Source organism: Salmo salar, chromosome ssa06 (genome assembly GCF_905237065.1).
Source record: "Salmo salar chromosome ssa06, Ssal_v3.1, whole genome shotgun sequence".
NCBI classification, from domain to species: Eukaryota; Metazoa; Chordata; class Actinopteri; order Salmoniformes; family Salmonidae; genus Salmo; species Salmo salar.
Genome location: NC_059447.1, coordinates 90945195 through 90969319, shown reverse-complemented (window position 1 = coordinate 90969319; position 24125 = coordinate 90945195). Strand labels below are relative to the sequence as shown.

General features: G+C 44.9%; 1 protein-coding gene across 2 annotated transcripts; it reads left to right on the top strand.

Annotated features, from left to right (window-relative positions):
* Positions 1–869: 869 nt before the first annotated feature.
* On the top strand, positions 870–16561 carry nme6 (NME/NM23 nucleoside diphosphate kinase 6). 2 transcript variants are annotated; one of them, XM_014206207.2, is made up of 6 exons: positions 870–957; positions 1454–1545; positions 6790–6892; positions 10432–10471; positions 13790–13950; positions 16184–16559. In XM_014206207.2, exons 2-6 carry the CDS (start codon positions 1456–1458, stop codon positions 16333–16335), a joined length of 546 nt encoding a protein of 181 aa, XP_014061682.1. In that variant the 5' UTR covers positions 870–957; positions 1454–1455; the 3' UTR covers positions 16336–16559. The 2 variants fall into 2 exon arrangements, with proteins under 2 accessions (XP_014061682.1, XP_014061681.1); XM_014206206.2 differs by having other exon boundaries at positions 946–1014; positions 16184–16561.
* The last annotated feature ends 7564 nt before the right edge of the window (positions 16562–24125 follow it).

The following is a 24125-nucleotide window of genomic DNA, read 5'->3' as shown; positions in this document are numbered from 1 at the left end:
TTATTGAGTAGTTTCATCTTACTGTCCCCTGTGGACCGGTTCATACATAAAACATTCTCCATTCAGGCTGCAAAGGTGTGAATTTCCTCCTTAATAAAGGGATACTACCGGGAAGCCCTTTATCTACTTCCCCAGAATCAGATTAATTCATGGATACCATTTTATGTCTCTGCATTCAGTATGAAAGAAGTCCATGGTAGTTTCTCAAGCCAATGCTAACTAGCTTTAGTGCAATGACTGGAAGTCTATGGTATCTACTAGCATGCTAGCAGTTACCATAGACTTCCTGTCACTGTGCTAATGCTAGTTAGCAACTTCCTTCAAAACTGCACACAGAGATATAAACATGGTATCCACGAGTTCATCTGACTCTGGGGAAGTAGTTGTATAAAGGGCTTCACTGCCAAAATCTTAAAGTATCCCTTTAACTTGATTTAATGGCGAGAAGGCGGGAAAAAAAACAGGGAAAATATGAGTACTTTATTTATGAAACCATTTTCCACTACCATGCTAGAGTGGATCCTTTGAGTTCTATTGAGTTCAGCTAATCTGCTTGCAGCAGTCTGTTGTTGGCTGAACAAAAGTGCAACATCAGGAAATAGCATTAGCCACTCTAGCAGTGGTAGAAAATGTTGTTTCTTATAGAAAGTACACATATTTCACCTTTTTTAACTTCTTTTTCTGCCTTCTCTCAATAAAATCGTGTTAAGGAAGAATTGAAGGCTTTTCAGTCGGGATGGAGAATGTTTTATGTACGAACCTGTCCACGGGGGATAAGAGTGTTTAGCCGGCTGGCTGCATGCAGTCCCTTTAAAATGAAGGTAAGATGAAACGACTCAATATCGCCATCTGCCGGCCGTTGGACTACTGTATAATGTGTCAAATACGCGGAACATTAAACATGTGGAACCTAAAATTGGGGTTGAGAAATTTGGGGACTCTTTAAGAGCGGATCAGGTAGGAGAAAGTGCAGAATATTCTAATGAATGTTAATAAGCTATTACGATTCAAAAGGTAGATTTTAACTGTCCCAAAACGTATGTTATTGTCGATATGTAATTAATACTTTGATGTAACGAATAACAACGGTAGCTAACGCAAGTTACATTTACCAAAAATGGTGGCGCCCATATAAATATCACTGCAAACATTACATTATCTAGCTACTAATAAACACGCTTTGTACCTTCAGGTCTTTTACTTTTACTTTCTTTTACTAAATTTAGACTGTCAAAGTAACTGAATTAGCCTGCTATTTCAAATTCACCTGTTAGTTTTCTCATACGAGCTAGCTATCTAAAGTTAATTACAGTAACGTTACATTATTCTGTAATGTTATCCAGCTAAATTGAGTCTGAATGATAGCTGGTACTGTTGTGTAAACGGGGGACGTGTGTTCTTTGCTTTACCACGACAATTTAGTTGTTTACATTTTTTCTTTGCCGTTTTCCAGGCATGTTAACCACACATCGCTGTGCGAAAGCACTTCAGCTCACCCTCGCCGTGATCAAGCCTGATGCAGTGGCGCATCCTGTCATCTTGGAGGTCAGTGAGTGGCTTGAGTTTCTTTATTAATGGGATCCGTGATTGTAAATACTGGCTACATTATACTGTAGGCTATAGACACACACACACACACACATTAGGCTATTCAGATAATCATGTTGAAATCATGTATTTTTGTGGACCGAATTACAATTATCCACATCACATATCAAAACCATTTCAGATTAGCTACTGTTTGAAAACACCTATTGCACAGACAAAAGGTGGAATTAAGGGGGTTAGTTACCAGTATGATAGTATCTTGTGGTTAGTTACCAGTATGATAGTATCTTGTGGTTAGTTACCAGTATGACAGTATCTTGTGGTTAGTTACCAGTATGACAGTATATTGTGGTTAGTTACCAGTATGACAGTATCTTGTGGTTAGTTACCAGTATGATAGTATCTTGTGGTTAGTTACCAGTATGACAGTATCTTGTGGTTAGTTACCAGTATGACAGTATCTTGTGGTTAGTTACCAGTATGATAGTATCTTGTGGTTAGTTACCAGTATGACAGTATCTTGTGGTTAGTTACCAGTATGATAGTATCTTGTGGTTAGTTACCAGTATGACAGTATCTTGTGGTTAGTTACCAGTATGACAGTATCTTGTGGTTAGTTACCAGTATGATAGTACCTTGTGGTTAGTTACCAGTATGAAAGTATATTGTGGTTAGTTACCAGTATGTTGTGGTTAGTTACCAGTATGATAGTATCTTGTGGTTAGTTACCAGTATGTTGTGGTTAGTTACCAGTATGATAGTACCTTGTGGTTAGTTACCAGTATGACAGTATCTTGTGGTTAGTTACCAGTATGACAGTATCTTGTGGTTAGTTACCAGTATGACAGTATCTTGTGGTTAGTTACCAGTATGACAGTATCTTGTGGTTAGTTACCAGTATGACAGTATCTTGTGGTTAGTTACCAGTATGACAGTATCTTGTGGTTAGTTACCAGTATGACAGTATCTTGTGGTTAGTTACCAGTATGACAGTATCTTGTGGTTAGTTACCAGTATGACAGTATCTTGTGGTTAGTTACCAGTATGATAGTATCTTGTGGTTAGTTACCAGTATGACAGTATCTTGTGGTTAGTTACCAGTATGACAGTATCTTGTGGTTAGTTACCAGTATGACAGTATCTTGTGGTTAGTTACCAGTATGACAGTATCTTGTGGTTAGTTACCAGTATGATAGTATCTTGTGGTTAGTTACCAGTATGATAGTATCTTGTGGTTAGTTACCACTATGACAGTATCTTGTGGTTAGTTACCAGTATGACAGTATCTTGTGGTTAGTTACCAGTATGTTGTGGTTAGTTACCAGTATGACAGTATCTTGTGGTTAGTTACCAGTATGATAGTATCTTGTGGTTAGTTACCAGTATGACAGTATCTTGTGGTTAGTTACCAGTATGACAGTATCTTGTGGTTAGTTACCAGTATGACAGTATCTTGTGGTTAGTTACCAGTATGACAGTATCTTGTGGTTAGTTACCAGTATGACAGTATCTTGTGGTTAGTTACCAGTATGACAGTATCTTGTGGTTAGTTACCAGTATGATAGTATCTTTGCCTATTGTAAACACTTGATCATTTTAGAAGTTGATCACGTCAGCTTTTCAAAACATTGATTGTGAGAAGTTGATTTCTGAAGTCATTTTCAATGGTCCATAAATAAACACCAATTCCAGCTGCATCTTCAATAAAATGTTATCATCCACACAATTGGGGAGTGGACAGAGCCTATTGGCATATTCTAATTGTGCATATAGGATCATAAATGAACTGAATGAGAGGCAACAAGAAGTTATTTAGACTTCTCAGTTCTTTTCTGATTTAATTACCAGTATGATATATATAGTTCTCTACCTTCCAGGCCCTTCACCAGAAAATCCTAGAGATCAGGAAGTAATATATAGTTCTCTACCTTCCAGGCCCTTCACCAGAGAATCCTAGAGATCAGGAAGTAATATATAGTTCTCTACCTTCCAGGCCCTTCACCAGAGAATCCTAGAGATCAGGAAGTAATATATAGTTCTCTACCTTCCAGGCCCTTCACCAGAAAATCCTAGAGATCAGGAAGTAATATATAGTTCTCTACCTTCCAGGCCCTTCACCAGAGAATCCTAGAGATCAGGAAGTAATATATAGTTCTCTACCTTCCAGGCCCTTCACCAGAGAATCCTAGAGATCAGGAAGTAATATATAGTTCTCTACCTTCCAGGCCCTTCACCAGAGAATCCTAGTGAACAGGAAGTAATATATAGTTCTCTACCTTCCAGGCCCTTCACCAGAGAATCCTAGTGAACAGGAAGTAATATATAGTTCTCTACCTTCCAGGCCCTTCACCAGAGAATCCTAGAGATCAGGAAGTAATATATAGTTCTCTACCTTCCAGGCCCTTCACCAGAGAATCCTAGTGAACAGGAAGTAATATATAGTTCTCTACCTTCCAGGCCCTTCACCAGAGAATCCTAGTGAACAGGAAGTAATATATAGTTCTCTACCTTCCAGGCCCTTCACCAGATAATCCTAGTGAACAGGAAGTAATATATAGTTCTCTACCTTCCAGGCCCTTCACCAGAGAATCCTAGTGAACAGGAAGTAATATATAGTTCTCTACCTTCCAGGCCCTTCACCAGAGAATCCTAGTGAACAGGAAGTAATATATAGTTCTCTACCTTCCAGGTCCTTCACCAGAGAATCCTAGTGAACAGGAAGTAATATATAGTTCTCTACCTTCCAGGCCCTTCACCAGAGAATCCTAGTGAACAGGAAGTAATATATAGTTCTCTACCTTCCAGGCCCTTCACCAGAGAATCCTAGTGAACAGGAAGTAATATATAGTTCTCTACCTTCCAGGCCCTTCACCAGAGAATCCTAGTGAACAGGAAGTAATATATAGTTCTCTACCTTCCAGGTCCTTCACCAGATAATCCTAGTGAACAGGAAGTAATATATAGTTCTCTACCTTCCAGGCCCTTCACCAGAGAATCCTAGTGAACAGGAAGTAATATATAGTTCTCTACCTTCCAGGTCCTTCACCAGATAATCCTAGAGATCAGGAAGTAATATATAGTTCTCTACCTTCCAGGCCCTTCACCAGAGAATCCTAGTGAACAGGAAGTAATATATAGTTCTCTACCCTCCAGGCCCTTCACCAGAGAATCCTAGTGAACAGGAAGTAATATATAGTTCTCTACCTTCCAGGCCCTTCACCAGAGAATCCTAGAGAACAGGAAGTAATATATAGTTCTCTACCTTCCAGGCCCTTCACCAGAGAATCCTAGTGAACAGGAAGTAATATATAGTTCTCTACCTTCCAGGCCCTTCACCAGATAATCCTAGTGAACAGGAAGTAATATATAGTTCTCTACCTTCCAGGCCCTTCACCAGAGAATCCTAGTGAACAGGAAGTAATATATAGTTCTCTACCTTCCAGGTCCTTCACCAGATAATCCTAGTGAACAGGAAGTAATATATAGTTCTCTACCTTCCAGGTCCTTCACCAGATAATCCTAGAGATCAGGAAGTAATATATAGTTCTCTACCTTCCAGGCCCTTCACCAGAGAATCCTAGTGAACAGGAAGTAATATATAGTTCTCTACCTTCCAGGCCCTTCACCAGAGAATCCTAGTGAACAGGAAGTAATATATAGTTCTCTACCTTCCAGGCCCTTCACCAGAGAATCCTAGTGAACAGGAAGTAATATATAGTTCTCTACCTTCCAGGTCCTTCACCAGAGAATCCTAGTGAACAGGAAGTAATATATAGTTCTCTACCTTCCAGGCCCTTCACCAGAGAATCCTAGTGAACAGGAAGTAATATATAGTTCTCTACCTTCCAGGCCCTTCACCAGAGAATCCTAGTGAACAGGAAGTAATATATAGTTCTCTACCTTCCAGGCCCTTCACCAGAGAATCCTAGTGAACAGGAAGTAATATATAGTTCTCTACCTTCCAGGTCCTTCACCAGATAATCCTAGTGAACAGGAAGTAATATATAGTTCTCTACCTTCCAGGCCCTTCACCAGAGAATCCTAGTGAACAGGAAGTAATATATAGTTCTCTACCTTCCAGGTCCTTCACCAGATAATCCTAGAGATCAGGAAGTAATATATAGTTCTCTACCTTCCAGGCCCTTCACCAGAGAATCCTAGTGAACAGGAAGTAATATATAGTTCTCTACCTTCCAGGCCCTTCACCAGAGAATCCTAGTGAACAGGAAGTAATATATAGTTCTCTACCTTCCAGGCCCTTCACCAGAGAATCCTAGAGAACAGGAAGTAATATATAGTTCTCTACCTTCCAGGCCCTTCACCAGAGAATCCTAGTGAACAGGAAGTAATATATAGTTCTCTACCTTCCAGGCCCTTCACCAGATAATCCTAGTGAACAGGAAGTAATATATAGTTCTCTACCTTCCAGGCCCTTCACCAGATAATCCTAGTGAACAGGAAGTAATATATAGTTCTCTACCTTCCAGGCCCTTCACCAGAGAATCCTAGTGAACAGGAAGTAATATATAGTTCTCTACCTTCCAGGTCCTTCACCAGATAATCCTAGAGATCAGGAAGTAATATATAGTTCTCTACCTTCCAGGCCCTTCACCAGAGAATCCTAGTGAACAGGAAGTAATATATAGTTCTCTACCTTCCAGGCCCTTCACCAGAGAATCCTAGTGAACAGGAAGTAATATATAGTTCTCTACCTTCCAGGCCCTTCACCAGAGAATCCTAGAGAACAGGAAGTAATATATAGTTCTCTACCTTCCAGGCCCTTCACCAGAGAATCCTAGTGAACAGGAAGTAATATATAGTTCTCTACCTTCCAGGCCCTTCACCAGATAATCCTAGTGAACAGGAAGTAATATATAGTTCTCTACCTTCCAGGCCCTTCACCAGATAATCCTAGTGAACAGGAAGTAATATATAGTTCTCTACCTTCCAGGCCCTTCACCAGAGAATCCTAGTGAACAGGAAGTAATATATAGTTCTCTACCTTCCAGGTCCTTCACCAGATAATCCTAGAGATCAGGAAGTAATATATAGTTCTCTACCTTCCAGGCCCTTCACCAGAGAATCCTAGTGAACAGGAAGTAATATATAGTTCTCTACCTTCCAGGCCCTTCACCAGAGAATCCTAGTGAACAGGAAGTAATATATAGTTCTCTACCTTCCAGGCCCTTCACCAGAGAATCCTAGAGAACAGGAAGTAATATATAGTTCTCTACCTTCCAGGCCCTTCACCAGAGAATCCTAGAGAACAACTTCATCATTGTCAGGTCCAAAGACCTGGTGTGGAGGAGACAGGACTCTGAGAAGTTCTACTCTGAACATGCAGGTAAGGTTCTAGATGGTTCTACCATCGAATTAAAACGTATCTTAAGGGGTTCTATTCGGAACATGCAGGTACATTTTATCAGCTAGGTATGGTTCTACCATAGAAAACATATTAGCTTTATATGTATTGTAATGAAACAGGCAAGGAGAGTGATCTTGCCCGTGGTGATATTCCTGACCCCAGTGTAATGAAACAGGCAGGGAGTGCGGCTCGAATCCCTCAGCTTTCTGGCCCGCAGCTCTACGCGACATTGACTGTGCCACAAAAAAGCAGGCTCGTGTGGCAGAGTCAATGTCCGGAGTAATGAACACAGGGTCGCTACAGTATTCTCTATGGTTTTTTATCTGAGCACGCAGCTAAGGCCAGACGTCGAAGGCTTAAACTAAACAGAGGGAATGCTATGGACTCCGTCTGGTAATAAAAATCTATTCTCCAGTTGTAGCAGCTACAATCACAACAAACTTAATATGTCAGACCCATGTTTATTATGTGGAGTCTGCTAGAAGTTAATTATCCATTTTCCTGCTTGAACAACTTTTAACTGTGACTAGCTTTTTAATGATATATATATATATATATATATATATATATATATATATTTTTATTTTTGTATTTTTTTTGTGCACGGGGGCATTGTCATGCTGAAACAGGAAAGGGACTTCCCCAAACTGTTGCCACAAAGTTGGAAGCACAGAATCGTCTGGAATGTTATTGTATGCTGTAGGGTTAAGATTTCCCTTCACTGAAAAACAGCCCAGGACCATTATTCCTCTTACACTAAACTTTACAGTTGGCACTATGCATTCGAGCAGGTAGTGTTTTCCTGGCATCCCAAGTGGAGCAGCGGTCTAAGGCACTGCATCTCAGTGCTGGAGGCGTCACTACAGACCCTGGTTCGATCCCGGGCTGTATCACAACCAGCCGTGATCGGGAGTCCCATAGGGCGGTGCAGAATTGGCCCAGCATCGTCCGGGTTAGGGGAGGGTTTGGCCGGGGTAGGCCGTCATTGTAAAATAAGAATTTGTTCTTAACTGACTTGCCTAGTAAAATAAAGGTTACTTTTTTTTTTTTAAATATGCCAGTCCGTCGGACTACCAAATGAAGAAGCGTGATTCATCACTCCAGCCAACACTTGGCATTGCGGATGGTGAACTTAGGCTTGTGTGTGTGCGGCTGCTCAGCCATGGAAACCCATTTCATGAAGCTCCTGATGAACAGTTCTTGTGCTGACGTTGCTTCCAGCAGCAGTTTGGAACTCGGTAGTGAGTGTTGCAACCGTGGACAGATGATTTTTACGAGCTACTCGCTTCAGCACTCGGCGGTCCCGTTCTGTGAGCATGTATGGCCTACCACTTCGTGGCTAAACCGTTGTTGCTCCTAGACGTTTCCACTTCACAATAACAGCACTTACAGTTGACTGGGGGCAGCTCTAGCAGGGCAGAAATTTGACGAACAGACTTGTTGGAAAGGTGGCATCCTATGACGGTGCCACGTTGAAAGTCACTGAGCTCTTCAGTAAGACCATTTTACCGCCAATGTTTGTCTATGGAGATTGCATGGCTGTGTGCTTGATTTTATACAACTGTCAGCAGTGGGTGTGGCAAAGAGACCAGTCAAAACCCGGAATGATTCATCCAGCTCTCTTTGGTCTGAATACTTATGTAAATAAGGTATTTTTGTTTTGTTATTTTAAATACATTTTGCTATTTAACTAGGCAAGTCAGTTAAGAACAAATTCTCATTTTCAATAACGGCCTAGGAACAGTGGGAGGTAGCCTAGGTAGCAGGTAGCCTAGTGGTTAGAGCGTTGGACTAGTAACCGGAAGGTTGCAAGATCGAATTCCCGAGCTGACAAGGTAAAAATCTGTCGTTCTGCCCCCGAACAAGGCAGTTTAACTGTGGTGATACAATATCACCACATAGAACCTCCTCGTTTCACCACATAGAACCTCCTCGTATCACCACATAGAACCTCCTTGTTTCACCACATAGAACCACCTCGTATCACCACATAGAACCTCCTTGTTTCACCACATAGAACCACCTCGTTTCACCACATAGAACCTCCTCGTATCACCACATAGAACCACCTCGTATCACCACATAGAACCTCCTTGTTTCACCACATAGAACCTCCTCATTTCACCACATAGATCCTCCTCGTTTCACCACATAGAACCTCCTCGTTTCACCACATAGAACCTCCTCGTATCACCACATAGAACCTCCTCGTTTCACCACATAGAACCTCCTCGTTTCACCACATAGAACCTCCTCGTTTCACCACATAGAACCTCCTCGTTTCACCACATAGAACCTCCTCGTATCACCACATAGAACCTCCTCGTTTCACCACATAGAACCTCCTCGTTTCACCACATAGAACCCCCTCGTATCACCACATAGAACCCCCTCGTTTCACCACATAGAACCTCCTCGTTTCACCACATAGAACCACCTTGTATCACCACATAGAACCTCCTTGTTTCACCACATAGAACCTCCTCGTTTCACCATATAGAACCACCTCCTATCACCACATAGAACCTCCTCGTTTCACCACATAGAACCTCCTCGTTTCACCACATAGAACCACCTTGTATCACCACATAGAACCTCCTCGTTTCACCACATAGAACCGCCTCGTTTCACCACATAGAACCTCCTCGTTTCACCACATAGAACCTCCTCGTTTCACCACATAGAACCTCCTCGTTTCACCACATAGAACCCCCTCGTTTCACCATATAGAACCTCCTCATTTCACCACATAGAACCTCCTCGTTTCACCACATAGAACCTCCTCGTTTCACCACATAGAACCACCTCGTATCACCACATAGAACCTCCTCGTTTCACCACATAGAACCTCCTCGTTTCACCACATAGAACCTCCTCGTTTCACCACATAGAACCACCTTGTATCACCACATAGAACCTCCTCGTTTCACCACATAGAACCGCCTCGTTTCACCATATAGAACCCCCTCGTTTCACCACATAGAACCTCCTCGTTTCACCACATAGAACCTCCTCGTTTCACCACATAGAACCCCCTCGTTTCACCATATAGAACCTCTTCGTTTCACCACATAGAACCTCCTCGTTTCACCACATAGAACCTCCTCGTTTCACCATATAGAACCTCCTCGTATCACCACATAGAACCTCCTCGTTTCACCATATAGAACCTCCTCGTTTCACCACATAGAACCTCCTCGTTTCACCACATAGAACCTCCTCGTTTCACCATATAGAACCTCCTCGTATCACCACATAGAACCTCCTCGTTTCACCACATAGAACCTCCTCGTTTCACCACATAGAACCTCCTAGTTTCACCACATAGAACCTCCTCGTATCACCACATAGAACCCCCCTCGTTTCACCATATAGAACCTCCTCGTTTCACCACATAGATCCTCCTCGTATCACCACATAGAACCTCCTCGTTTCACCATATAGAACCTCCTCGTATCACCACATAGAACCACCATATATCTTTGATGCGTCTTTGTGTGTTTTGTCTCATCTCTCAGGACGGTTCTTCTACCAAAGACTGGTTGAGTTCATGTCCAGGTAAGCTTCAAGTCATTTCTTCCCACACTTAACTTTATTTTGTGTCCCAAATGGAACCCTATTTGGACTAAAGTTGTGTACTATGTAGGGAATAGGCTGCCGTTCGGGACGCTAGCCTCTGACTCATATTCATTGTTTAACTTACCTTTATCAAATCAAATTGTATTGGTCACATACACATATTTACCTTTATCTCCCACTATAATATGATGTATGTGCTGTTGAATGTGAAGATAAAAGCATCTTGACAACTAAACACAGTATGTAACTTCGACTCGATGGCGTATCTTCGCCCACTTCTGATATTTTGTCCAATTATTGGACAAAAGAGTTGATCTTATTGGTCAACAGATCAATTACTGGAAAGAGAATCAGAATTGGGTTACCTGTGTAAACGTGGCCTTTGTCAAATTCATACTGCTGAGATGCAATCACATGGAAACTCAAGTACTGGGGCCGGATTCACAAAACCTTAAGGATACCTTCTTGGGTCGGCAGGTAACCTAGTGGTTAGAGCGTTGGGCCAGTAACCGAAAGGTTGCTAGATCGAATCCCTGAGCTGACAAGGTAAAAATCTGTCGTTCTGCACACTGTTCCTAGGCCGTCATTGTAAATAAGAATGTTGTTCTTAACTGACTTGCCTAGTTAAATAAAGGTTAAATAAAATTAAGAAGAAATATCTTAACTGCCATTTTTTCCCCCTTAACTTAAGAAGAAAGTTAAGCAAAGTTGCTATTCCTCAATAAAGTTACTTGAAATGTTCTTTAGGTTTTTCTTAAAACTTTTTTCTTAGGAAGAAACTTAAGCAGCTTCCTCCATTTTTTCGTAATGAATGTTTTGTGAATCCGGCCCCCTGCTGCTTTCATGCATGTGAATAGAAATGTATTGGTTGAGACATCCTACAATAAAAAACTACATCACTTGAGCTTGGTCCGATTTCTCTCCCCTGAGAGCCCCATACGAACCACTTCTACCCATCCAGCCATACGAACCACTTCTACCCATCCAGCCATACGAACCACTTCTACCCATCCAGCCATACAAACCACTTCTACCCGTCCAGACATACGAACCACTTCTACCCATCCAGACATACGAACCACTTCTACCCATCCAGCCATACGAACCACTTCTACCCATCCAGCCATACGAACCACTTCTACCCATCCAGACATACGAACCACTTCTACCCATCCAGACATACGAACCACTTCTACCCATCCAGCCATACGAACCACTTCTACCCATCCAGCCATACAAACCACTTCTACCCGTCCAGACATACGAACCACTTCTACCCATCCAGACATACGAACCACTTCTACCCATCCAGCCATACGAACCACTTCTACCCATCCAGCCATACGAACCACTTCTACCCATCCAGACATACGAACCACTTCTACCCATCCAGCCATACGAACCACTTCTACCCATCCAGCCATACGAACCACTTCTACCCATCCAGCCATACGAACCACTTCTACCCATCCAGACATACGAACCACTTCTACCCATCCAGACATACGAACCACTTCTACCCATCCAGCCATACGAACCACTTCTACCCATCCAGCCATACGAACCACTTCTACCCATCCAGCCATACGAACCACTTCTACCCATCCAGCCATACGAACCACTTCTACCCATCCAGCCATACGAACCACTTCTACCCGTCCAGCCATACGAACCACTTCTACCCGTCCAGCCATACGAACCACTTCTACCCATCCAGCCATACGAACCACTTCTACCCATCCAGCCATACGAACCACTTCTACCCATCCAGCCATACGAACCACTTCTACCCATCCAGCCATACGAACCACTTCTACCCATCCAGCCATACGAACCACTTCTACCCATCCAGCCATACGAACCACTTCTACCCATCCAGCCATACAAACCACTTCTACCCATCCAGCCATACAAACCACTTCTACCCATCCAGCCATACAAACCACTTCTACCCATCCAGCCATACGAACCACTTCTACCCGTCCAGCCATACGAACCACTTCTACCCGTCCAGCCATACGAACCACTTCTACCCGTCCAGCCATGCGAACCACTTCTACCCGTCCAGCCATACGAACCACTTCTACCCGTCCAGCCATACGAACCACTTCTACCCGTCCAGCCATACGAACCACTTCTACCCGTCCAGCCATACGAACCACTTCTACCCGTCCAGCCATACGAACCACTTCTACCCATCCAGCCATACGAACCACTTCTACCCATCCAGCCATACGAACCACTTCTACCCGTCCAGACATACGAACCACTTCTACCCGTCCAGACATACGAACCACTTCTACCCGTCCAGACATACGAACCACTTCTACCCGTCCAGACATACGAACCACTTCTACCCGTCCAGCCATACGAACCACTTCTACCCATCCAGACATACGAACCACTTCTATCAGTCCAGTCTTTGAGGCAGCTCTGTGGGGGATGTCTGTTGTCGTCAGCTCATTCATAATGGGGCTTGGGCGACGAGGGGGACGCTGGGCGACGAGGGGGACGCTGGGCGACGAGGGGGACGCTGGGCGACGAGGGGGACGCTGGGCGACGAGAGGGACGCTGGGCGACGAGAGGGACGTAGTTCGTTTATAGACCCCCCCCCCATGCAGGGCACCCCTCTGGCTTCTAAAGGTGTTCTTCCGCGCCATTGGCTCCAAATGGCACTCTATTCCCTATGCAGTGTACTACTTTTGACCAGAGTCAGGTTTAAGCCGCTTAAGTTTAGTGCACTACGTGGGGAATAGTGTTCCATTTGGGACACGAGCCTGTGTTAGAGGCAGCAAACGGTAATGAAATGAAGCGACGGGTTGGTGGTTGCCGCGCCAACTGATCCTGGGGGCCCGGCCATGTTGTATTCTTTTCTTTCTCGTTCTGAACTCCTGAAAGAATACATAGATGAGTGTTGGTGGTACATCACAGCTTGAAGTAGAGCCTTGTTTTGTTTTAACGTTTTTTTTAGCTTAGACTGTCTTTTTTCTTTTGTGGGGTGAGTTGTCTTTTACCACCCGTTGTGCTACTGTGTATCTGGGGTGGGGGGTCTTTGAGTTCATCTGGTCTTTTTACCATGTTTTCGTCATATGAACATTTTAAGCAAACACTGCATTTTGACCTGTAGTCCCAATTATATTTTACAAAGCAAATATAATTTGAGGCCAATACTGGCTGGATATTTTAAAGATGCTACTCTTGTGCTGGTGTTTCCTACCTCACACAGATTGGGTGGAACTCTTTGTCAAAAGGCTCCCTAGTTTGAAACTTTTCCCCAATTTCTCTGTTGTGATTCAGTGGTCCGATGCGGGCGTACGTCCTGGCTAGAGAGGACGCCATAACCCACTGGAGAGAACTGATGGGTCCTACCAAGGTGTTCAGGGCCCGCTATACCTCTCCCTTAACCATCAGAGCCCAGTACGGACTCACTGACACCAGGAATACCACACACGGCTCTGGTAAGTCCCCCAGGACTCTTGGCTCTGGTAAGTCCCCCAGGACTCTCGGCTCTGGTAAGGCCTCCAGGACTCTCGGCTCTGGTAAGGCCTCCAGGACTCTCGGCTCTGGTAAGGCCCCCAGGGCTCTGTTAAGGCCCCCGGTAAGGCCCCCGGGGCTCTCGGCTCTGGTAAGGCCCCCAGGGCTCTGTTAAGGCCCCCGGTAAGGCCCCCGGGGCTCTTGGCTCTGGTAAGTCCCCCAGGACTCTCGGCTCTGGTAAGGCCCCCAGGACTCTCGGCTCTGGTAAGGCCCCCAGGGCTCTGGTAAGGCCCCCAGGCTCTGGTAAGTCCCCCAGGACCCTCGGCTCTGGTAAGGCCCCCAGGCTCTGGTAAGGCCCCCAGGCTCTGGTAAGGCCCCCAGGACTCTCGGCTCTGGTAAGGCCCCCAGGACTCTGTTAAGGCCCCCGGTAAGTCCCCCAGGACCCTCGGCTCTGGTAAGGCCCCCAGGCTCTGGTAAGGCCCCCAGGCTCTGGTAAGGCCCCCGGGGCTCTCGGCTCTGGTAAGGCCCCCAGGGCTCTGTTAAGGACCCCGGTAAGGCCCCCGGGGCTCTCGGCTCTGGTAAGGCACTCTTGGCTCTGGTAAGGCCCCCAGGACTCTCGGCTCTGGTAAGGCCCCCAGGACTCTCGGCTCTGGTAAGTCCCCCAGGGCTCTGGTAAGGCCCCCAGGCTCTGGTAAGTCCCCCAGGACCCTCGGCTCTGGTAAGTCCCCCAGGGCTCTGGTAAGGCCCCCAGGCTCTGGTAAGTCCCCCAGGACCCTCGGCTCTGGTAAGTCCCCCAGGCTCTGGTAAGTCCCCCAGGACTCTCGGCTCTGGTAAGGCCCCCAGGACTCTCGGCTCTGGTAAGGCCCCCAGGACTCTCGGCTCTGGTAAGGCCCCCAGGGCTCTGTTAAGGCCCCCAGGACTCTTGGCTCTGGTAAGGCCCCCAGGACTCTGGTAAGGCCCCCAGGACTCTCGGCTCTGGTAAGGCCCCCAGGACTCTGGTAAGGCCCCCAGGACTCTGGTAAGGCCCCCAGGGCTCTGGTAAGGCACTCAGGGCTCTGGTAAGTCCCCCAGGACCCTCGGCTCTGGTAAGGCCCCCAGGACTCTCGGCTCTGGTAAGTCCCCCAGGGCTCTGGTAAGGCCCCCAGGACTCTCGGCTCTGGTAAGGCCCCCAGGACTCTTGTGGGTCTGAAATGGCTGCTTTTATAATAATGCAGTACTTTTGACCAGGGCTCAGGGTTTGGTGTTTTGTCATATTTATTGACTATCTATTTATTGATCTAGTTGAGTCCCATTGAGATTGAATAGAAATCACAAGCCTCGCTGATCCACTTTTCAAGTAGCAGATCAATGGCATGAGGGGTTTCCCCTCTGTCCTGGTATTATCTACACACACATATGGCTTCATGCTCTCTACACTGAGCACTGTTTTTCTAATAGAAGATTGTAGGATGTAGCTGTTGTTACTGAGTGTGTGTCCTGCCACGCTGAACAAAGAGAAAGATTGATGATGTTCAGGGGAACAGCAGTGAACTGATCTGTAGATGAAGGGTCTCTGGCGCACACACAGATCTTTCTTACGTACATTTTCACGACTTTTTGGGGGAGTAACAATGTAGTCCTATTCAAAATCATATTTTCTTAAAACTAACCCTTAAGACTAAAATACATGTTTTTTTTTAACAAATCCAGGACATGAAAAAAAAAAAAGTCCAGATTTCAAAAATAAAATCTTGTTTTCTTACCTTGTCAGGACATTCTGGTCCTGATAATGTAGGAAGACGCACACACACACACACACACACACACACACACACACACACACAACCGTTATTTATAGCTGTCAATCAAATGATTTAGGTATTAATTGTGTATGATAGCTATCAATATAGGTTTTGCATTAGACAACCAGAATCCTTTGAGTAATCTACTGATTTGCAGTCTACAATACTTTGGGGGGGTAAACATCGCAGCCCATATACAACTTTATCTTCATATTTTGGCTGGTGGTTGGGACTCCTGACCATAAACTGTATGCCATAACATCAATGTCATTTAAAGATTTAAGTGATTCTACTAATATTAATTTCCATAAACCCTTTAACTCTTGATATTGTGTAATAATTTTGTGAAACCTAACATGCCAAAGTAATTTCCCAAAGCTTGGGCTAATAAAAGTCTTCTTTATATATAGGAATTTAAAATTCTTCCCGTTTCCAGATTCGGTGGAGTCAGCACAGAGGGAGATCAGTTTCTTCTTCCCAGACTTCAGTCAGGAGACGTGGATGGAGAGAGAGGAGCTGGGGTTCAGGAAGGGACGCATGGAGTACAACCAGAAGAAACAGATACACACGTTACCAGTTCACAGCTAACTGCTGATCTCAGTACACATTTTAAACAATTAAGTGACTGGACCAGGGCCTGTATTCATAAAATATCTCAGTAAGCGTGAACAGTATATACAGTACCAGTCAAAAGTTTGGACACACCTACTCACTTAAGGGTTTTTGTTTTGACTATTTTCTACATTGTAGAATAATAGTGAAGACATAAACTATGAAATAACACATATGGAATCATGTAGTATCTAAAAAAGTGTTAAACAAATCAGAATATATTTTATATTTGAGATTCTTCAAAGTAACCACCCTTTGAATTGATGACAGCTTTGCACACGCTTGGCATTCTCTCAACGAGCTTCACCTGGAATGCTTTCCCATCAGTCTTGAAGGAGTTCCCACATATGCTGAGCACTTGTTGACTGCTTTTCCTTCACTCAATTCAACCATGAAGGCCTGATTCACGCAGTCTCCTCTGAACAGTTGATGTTGAGATGTGTCTGTTACTTGAACTCTGGGAAGCATTTATTTGGGCGGCAATTTCTGAGGCTGGTAACTAATGAACTTATCCTTTTCAGCAGAGGTAACTCTGGGTCTTCCTTTCCTGTGGCGGTCCTCATGAGAGCCAGTTTCATCATAGCGCTTGATGGTTTTTGCGACTGCACTTGAAGACTTTAAAGGTTCTTGAAATTTTCCGGATTGACTGACCTTCATGTCTTAAAGTAAGGATGGACTGTTGTTTCTCTTTGCTTATTTGAGCTGTTCTTGCCATAATATGGACTTGGTCTTTTACCAAATAGGGCTATCTTCTGTTTACCACCCCTACCTTGTCACAACACAACTGATTGGCTCAAACTCATTGAGAAGGAAAGAAATTCCACAAATTAACTTTTAACAAGGCACACATGTTAATTGAAATGCATTCCAGGTGACTACCTCATGAAGCTGGTTGAGAGAATGTCAAGAGTGGGCAAAGCTGTCATCAAGGCAAAGGGTGGCTACTTTGAAGAATCTCAAATATAAAATATATTTTGGGTTACTACATGATTCCATATGTGTTATTTCATAGTTTTGTCGTCTTCACATTTATTCTACAATGTAGACAATAGTACATATAAAGATGTACTTCAACATTATGCACCATGGACAATATTCCAATCACAATTGTCTGCAGTTGATACAATGTAAATAATGCAACTTCTATGACATGACTTAAAAAAAGGAAATGAAACCACAAAGCACTCACATGTCATCTGTTTTATTGTCAGTACAAATGTACACTGTCCATATCGATAAACATGAACTGAAGAGTTAAGCCAAAACGACCTGACCAAGGTGACCTACGAGCTCTGTTACTTTGGAATGTACAAATTGACCGTATACTTACTGAGGCAGTTTGCCATTGAATAAAAAAACGCAATTGAAAACTGCTATGTTGAATGCTGTGACCTGTGATCCTTGTTCCCCCCTTTCAGATTCACTGTGTATCGTTCAAACCAGGGAAATCCTAAGCCATTGCCAACTGCTTCCATTGTACATTTTTCAATTTGAATTGTGTATAAATATATGAGGATGAAAAAAAAACATTTTTTTTGGCAACATATTCCTCCTTTTTACCAACGTCTAAAAACTTTGTGAGAATTGTACGGAGGATCTTCTGACGCTACTGTAGCTATCTAATAGATGAAGATGATCATACTCCACAGCTAAATCTGTTTCGAATCAAGTTCTCTTCATGTAGAGCTGATACTAGATGTGTAGTCACCTCAAATCATTCAGTCGCTAGTTCGTACAGTCAGTTATTCATAAAGTCACTCGTTCGTAATATAAAAACATTTAAAAAAAATGAAAAATCTAAAATCTAAAAAGGAAAATCTATGAAAAATTTTAAATCATAAAAATGAAAAATTGTCGGATCCCCCGATAGAGGCAATTCCACATGGGGCGGGAGGAACCGTCCGTCAAAGGCCGGCCGACAGGGTGGAAAACATTGTAGTCTACAGTTTTTCAAAAAGAAATCCGTCAAGACAAAACAAACACTACCCAACGAGTTGCCTATTTAAACACTAAACATATACATTACAAAATGACCTTCTTCAAGACTGGTTTCCTTCAGGAACATCCAATTCCAGTGGGTCAGAAGTTTACATACACTAAGTTGACTGTGCCTTTAAACAGCTTGGAAAATTCCAGAAAATTATGTCATGGATTTAGAAGCTTCTGATTGGCTAATTGACATCATTTGAGTAAATTGGAGGTGTACCTGTGGATGTATTTCAAGGCCTACCTTCAAACTCAGTGCCTCTTTGCTTGACATCATGGGAAAATCAAAAGAAATCAGCCAAGACCTCAGATAAAAAAATTGTAGACCTCCACAAGTCTGGTTCATCCTTGGGAGCAATTTCCAAACGCCTGAAGGTACCACGTTCATCTGTACAAACAATAGTACGCAAGTATTAACGTCATGGGACCACGCAGCCGTCATACCGCTCAGGAAGGAGACGCGTTCTGTCTCCTAGAGATGAACGTACTTAGGTGCGAAAAGTGCAAATCAATCCCAGAACAACAGCAAAGGACCTTGTGAAGATGCTGGAGGAAACAGGTACAAAAGTGTCTATATCCACAGTAAAACGAACCTGAAAGGCCGCTCAGCAAGGAAGAAGCCACTGCTTCAAAACCGCCATAAAAAAAAGCCAGACTACAGTTCGCAACTGCACATGGAGAAATGTCCTCTGGTCTGATGAAACAAATAAAGCTGTTTGGCCATAATGACCATTGTTCTGTTTGGAGGAAAAGGGGGAGGCTTGCAAGCCGAAGAAGACCATCCCAACTGTGAAGCACAGGGGTGGCAGCATCATGTTGTGGGGGTGCTTTGCTGCAGGAGGGACTGGTGCACTTCACAAAATAGATGGCTTCATGAGGCAGGAAAATTATGTGGATATATTGAAGCAACATCTGAAGACATCAGTCAGGAAGTTAAAGCTTGGACGCAAATGGGTCTTCCAAATGGACAATGAGCCCAAGCATACCTCCAAAGTTGTGGCAAAATGGCTTAAGGACAACAAAGTCAAGGTATTGGAGTGGCCATCACAAAGCTCTGACCTCAATCCCATAGAAAATTTGTGGGTAGAACTGAAAAAGCATGTGCGAGCAAGGAGGCCTACAAACCTGACTCAGTTACACCAGCTGTCAGGAGGAATGGGCCAAAATTCACCCAACTTATTGTGGGAAGCTTGTGGAAGGCTACCCGAACATTTAACCCAAGTTAAACAATTTAAAGGCAATGCTACCAAATACTAATTGAGTGTATGTAAACTTCTGACCCACTGGGAATGTGATGAAAGAAATAAAAGCTATAATAAATAATTCTCTACTATTATTCTGACATTTCACATTCTTAAAATAAAAGTGGTGATCCTAACTGACCTAAGACAGGGAATTTTACAAGGATTAAATGTCAGGAGTTTTGAAAAACTGACTTTAAATGTATTTGGCTAAGTTGTATGTAAACTTCCGACTTCAACTGTACATATGAAGTGGACAGCAGTAGCTATATAGGATGAATCATGACTAGAATACAGTATATAAACTCAGAAAAAAAAGAAACGTCCTCTCACTGTCAACTGTGTTTATTTTCAGCAAACTTAACATGTGTAAATATTTGTATGAACATAAGATTCAACAACTGAGACATAAACTGAACAAGTTCCACAGACGTGACTAAACAGAAATTGAATAATGTGTCCCTGCACAAAGGGGGGGTCAAAATCAAAAGTAACAGTCAGTATCTGGTGTGGCCACCAGCTGCATTAAGTACTACAGTGCATCTCCTCCTCATGGACTGCACCAGATTTGACAGTTCTTGCTGTGAGATGTTACCCCACTCTTCCACCAAGGCACCTGCAAGTTCCCGGACATTTCTGGGGGGAATGGCCCTAGCCCTCACCCTCCGATCCAACAGGTCCCAGATGTGCTCAATGGGATTGAGATCCAGGCTCTTTGCTGGCCATGGCAGAACACTGACACTTCTGTCTTGCAGGAAATCATGCATAGAATGAGCAGTATGGCTGGTGGCATTGTCATGCTGGAGGGTCATGTCAGGATGAAGGGTACCACATGAGGGAGGAGGATGTCTTCCCTGTAACACAGAGCATTGTGATTTCCTGCAATGACAACAAGCTCAGTCCAATGATGCTGTGACACACCGCCCCAGACCATGATGGACCCTCCACCTCCAAATCGATCCCGCTCCAGAGTACAGGCCAAGGTGTAACGCTCATTCCTTCTATGATAAACGCGAATCCGACCATCACCCCTGGTGAGACAAAACCGCGACTCGTCAGTGAAGAGCACTTTTTGCTAGTCCTGTCTGATCCAGCGACGGTGGGTTTGTGCCCATAGGCGACGTTGTTGCCGGTGATGTCTGGTGAGGACCTGCCTTACAACAGGCCTACAAGCCCTCAGTCCAGACTCTCTCAGCCTATTGCGGACAGTCTGAGCACTGATGGAGGGATTGTGCATTCCTGGTGTAACTCTGGCAGTTGTTGTTGCCATGATGTACCTGTCCCACAGGTGTGATGTTTGGATGTACCGATCCTGTGCAGGTGTTGTTACACGTGGTCTGCCACTGCGAGGACGATCAGCTGTCCGTCCTGTCTCCCTGTAGCGCTGTCTTAGGCACCTCACAGTACGGACATGGCAATGTATTGTCCTGGCCACATCTGCAGTCCTCATGCCTCCTTGCAGCATGCCTAAGGCACGTTCACGCAGATGAGCAGGGACCCTGGGCATCTTTATTTTGGTGTTTTTCAGAGTCAGTAGAAAGGCCTCTTTAGTGTCCTAAGTTTTCATAACTGTGACCTTAATTGCCTACCGTCTGTAAGCTGCTAGTGTCTTAACGACCGTTCCACAGGTGCATGTTCATTAATTGTTTATGGTTCATTGAACAAGCATGGGAAACAGTGTTTAAACCCTTTACAATGAAGATCTGTGAAGTTATTTGAATTTTTACGAATGATCTTTGAAAGACAGGGTCCTGCAAAAGGGACGTTATTTTTTTGCTGAGTTTACATATGAAGTGGACAGCAGCAGTTATATAGGATGAGCCATGACTAAAACACAGTATGTAAACATTAAAGTGTCCAGTGTTCAATGACTGTATTTCCATAGGGGAGCAGTCTCTTAAGGTGCAGGGTAGATTACCGGGTGGTAGCCGGCTAGTAACACTTACTAAGTTCAGGGCAGGGTACTGGGCGGTGGCTGGTGGTGACTACTTAACAGTCTGATGCCCTGGAGATAGGCGCTATTAATCAGTGTCTCTGTCCCAGCTTTCACGCACCTGTACTGTCTCCTCCTTCTAGATGGTAGCGGGGTGAACAGGCCGTGGCTCAGGTGGCTGAGGTCCTTGATGATCTTCTAGATGGTAGCGGGGTGAACAGGCCGTGGCTCAGGAGGCTGAGGTCCTTGATGATCTTCTAGATGGTAGCGGGGTGAACAGGCCGTGGATCAGGTGGCTGAGGTCCTTGATGATCTTCTTGGCCTTCCTGTGACACTGGGTGCTGTAGATGTCCTGGAGGGCAGGTAGTGTGCCCCCCGGTGATGCGTTGTGGTGGAACTCGGGGGATGAAGTCGATGAACAGCATTCTTACGTAAGTATTTATCTTGTCCAGATGGGAAAGGGCAGTCTGCAGTGGAATGGCGATTGCGTCGTCCGTGGATCTGTTGAGACGGTTATGTGAATTGTAGTGGGCGATTATGTGAATTGTAGTGGGTCTAGGGTGTCTGGTAAGGTGGAGGTGATATGGTCCTTGACTAGTCTCTCAAAGCACTTCATGATGACAGAAGTGAGTGCTATGGGGCGGGAGTCATTTAGTTCAGTGACCTTAGCTTTCTTTGGTACAGGAAAATTGGTTGACATCTTGAAGCAAGTGGGGACAGCAGACTGGTATAGGGAGAGATTGAATATGTCTGTAAACACTCCAGCCAGCTGGTCTGCACATGCTCTGAGGACGCGGCTTGGGATGCTGTCTGGGCCGGCAGCGAGAGCACACAGTCCTCGTGAGTGGCAGGGGGGCCCGTGTCGGTGGCTTGATATTGTTTTCCTTGAAGTGGGCGAAGAAGGTGTTTAGCTCGTCTGGGAGCGAGGTGTCGGGGTCTGTGACGTGGCTGGCTTTCCCTTTATAATCTGTGATTGTCTGGAGTTCCTGCCACATACATCTCGTGTCCGAGCCGATGAATTCCCGACTCCGCTTTGTCCCTGTACTCTCATTCTGCCTTTTTGATTGCCTTTACGGAGGTCGTAGCTGGTCTGTTTCTAAACGTCCATGTTCCGTCACCTTGCCATGGTTAAATGTGGCTCTTAGTTCTGTGCTAATGCTGCCATCTATCCACAGTTTTTGATTTGGATAAATTCTAATCGTCACAGTGGGTACAACATCCTCTATGCACTTCCCGATGAACCCAGTCGCCGAGTCAGTGTATACATCGATACTATTTTCAGAGGCGACCCAGAACATCTCCCAGTCTGCGTGATAAAAACAATCTTGAAGCATAGATTCCGATTGGTCAGATCAACGTTGAACAGTCCTTTCTCACTCCATGAATTGTTTTTGTCACAGTCTTTGGTCCCGTTACTTCTCAGACTTCAGTGCGTCAGTGTTATTCCCTGCTGTTTCTACTGCATCTTTCAGCCACGTCCTCCAGCCACGACCTCCAGCCACGACCTCCAGCCACGTCCTCCAGCCACGTCCTCCAGACACGTCCTCCAGACACGTCCTCCAGACACGTCCTCCAGCCACGTCCTCCAGCCACGACCTCCAGCCACGTCCTCCAGCCACGACCTCCAGCCACGTCCTCCAGCCACGACCTCCAGACACGTCCTCCAGCCACGACCTCCAGCCACGACCTCCAGCCACGACCTCCAGCCACGACCTCCAGCCACGACCTCCAGACACGTCCTCCAGCCACGTCCTCCAGCCACGACCTCCAGCCACGACCTCCAGCCACGACCTCCAGACACGTCCTTTAGCCACGTCCTCCAGACACGTCCTCCAGACACGTCCTCCAGACACGTCCTCCAGCCACGTCCTCCAGCCACGACCTCCAGCCACGTCCTCCAGCCACGGCCTCCAGCCACGTCCTCCAGCCACGACCTCCAGACACGTCCTCCAGCCACGACCTCCAGCCACGACCTCCAGCCACGACCTCCAGCCACGACCTCCAGCCACGACCTCCAGCCACGACCTCCAGACACGTCCTCCAGCCACGTCCTCCAGCCACGACCTCCAGCCACGACCTCCAGCCACGACCTCCAGACACGTCCTTTAGCCACGTCCTCCAGCCACATCCTTCAGGTCTTCCACTGGTTTCATGACTTCAAAGGTGGTGAGGGATTTCTCCTTGATCTTCTTATCCACCTGTCTAACGCTCTGTGTCACCGCGATGCTCACCTGCTTCGTGGACTTCTGGTTGTCCTGCCATTTGGTCTGTGGAGGGGAACGCCACTTTTACTTTATATACATACACACCACACTCATAACCCATACACATACATAAAGCATTTATAAGCAATAAATACTTATGTACTGCTTTTAAATGTGATATCATGAATGTGTTATGAAGTCATTATGTAGGTGTTTCCCGAAAACAAGAATGCTTGGTTACAATAGCCTTGTGTTTGAACAGTGTGGGTGAATCTCAAAAAGGTTTTTCTTTGATTCCTCTCATTGTCGCCGGCCTCAACGAGGGAAGAGAGAGGGAGTGTATCAGAACAAGGACCTTCTCCTCCAATGCTCTCACTGTTTCCTTGACATTTTAAGAAAGGT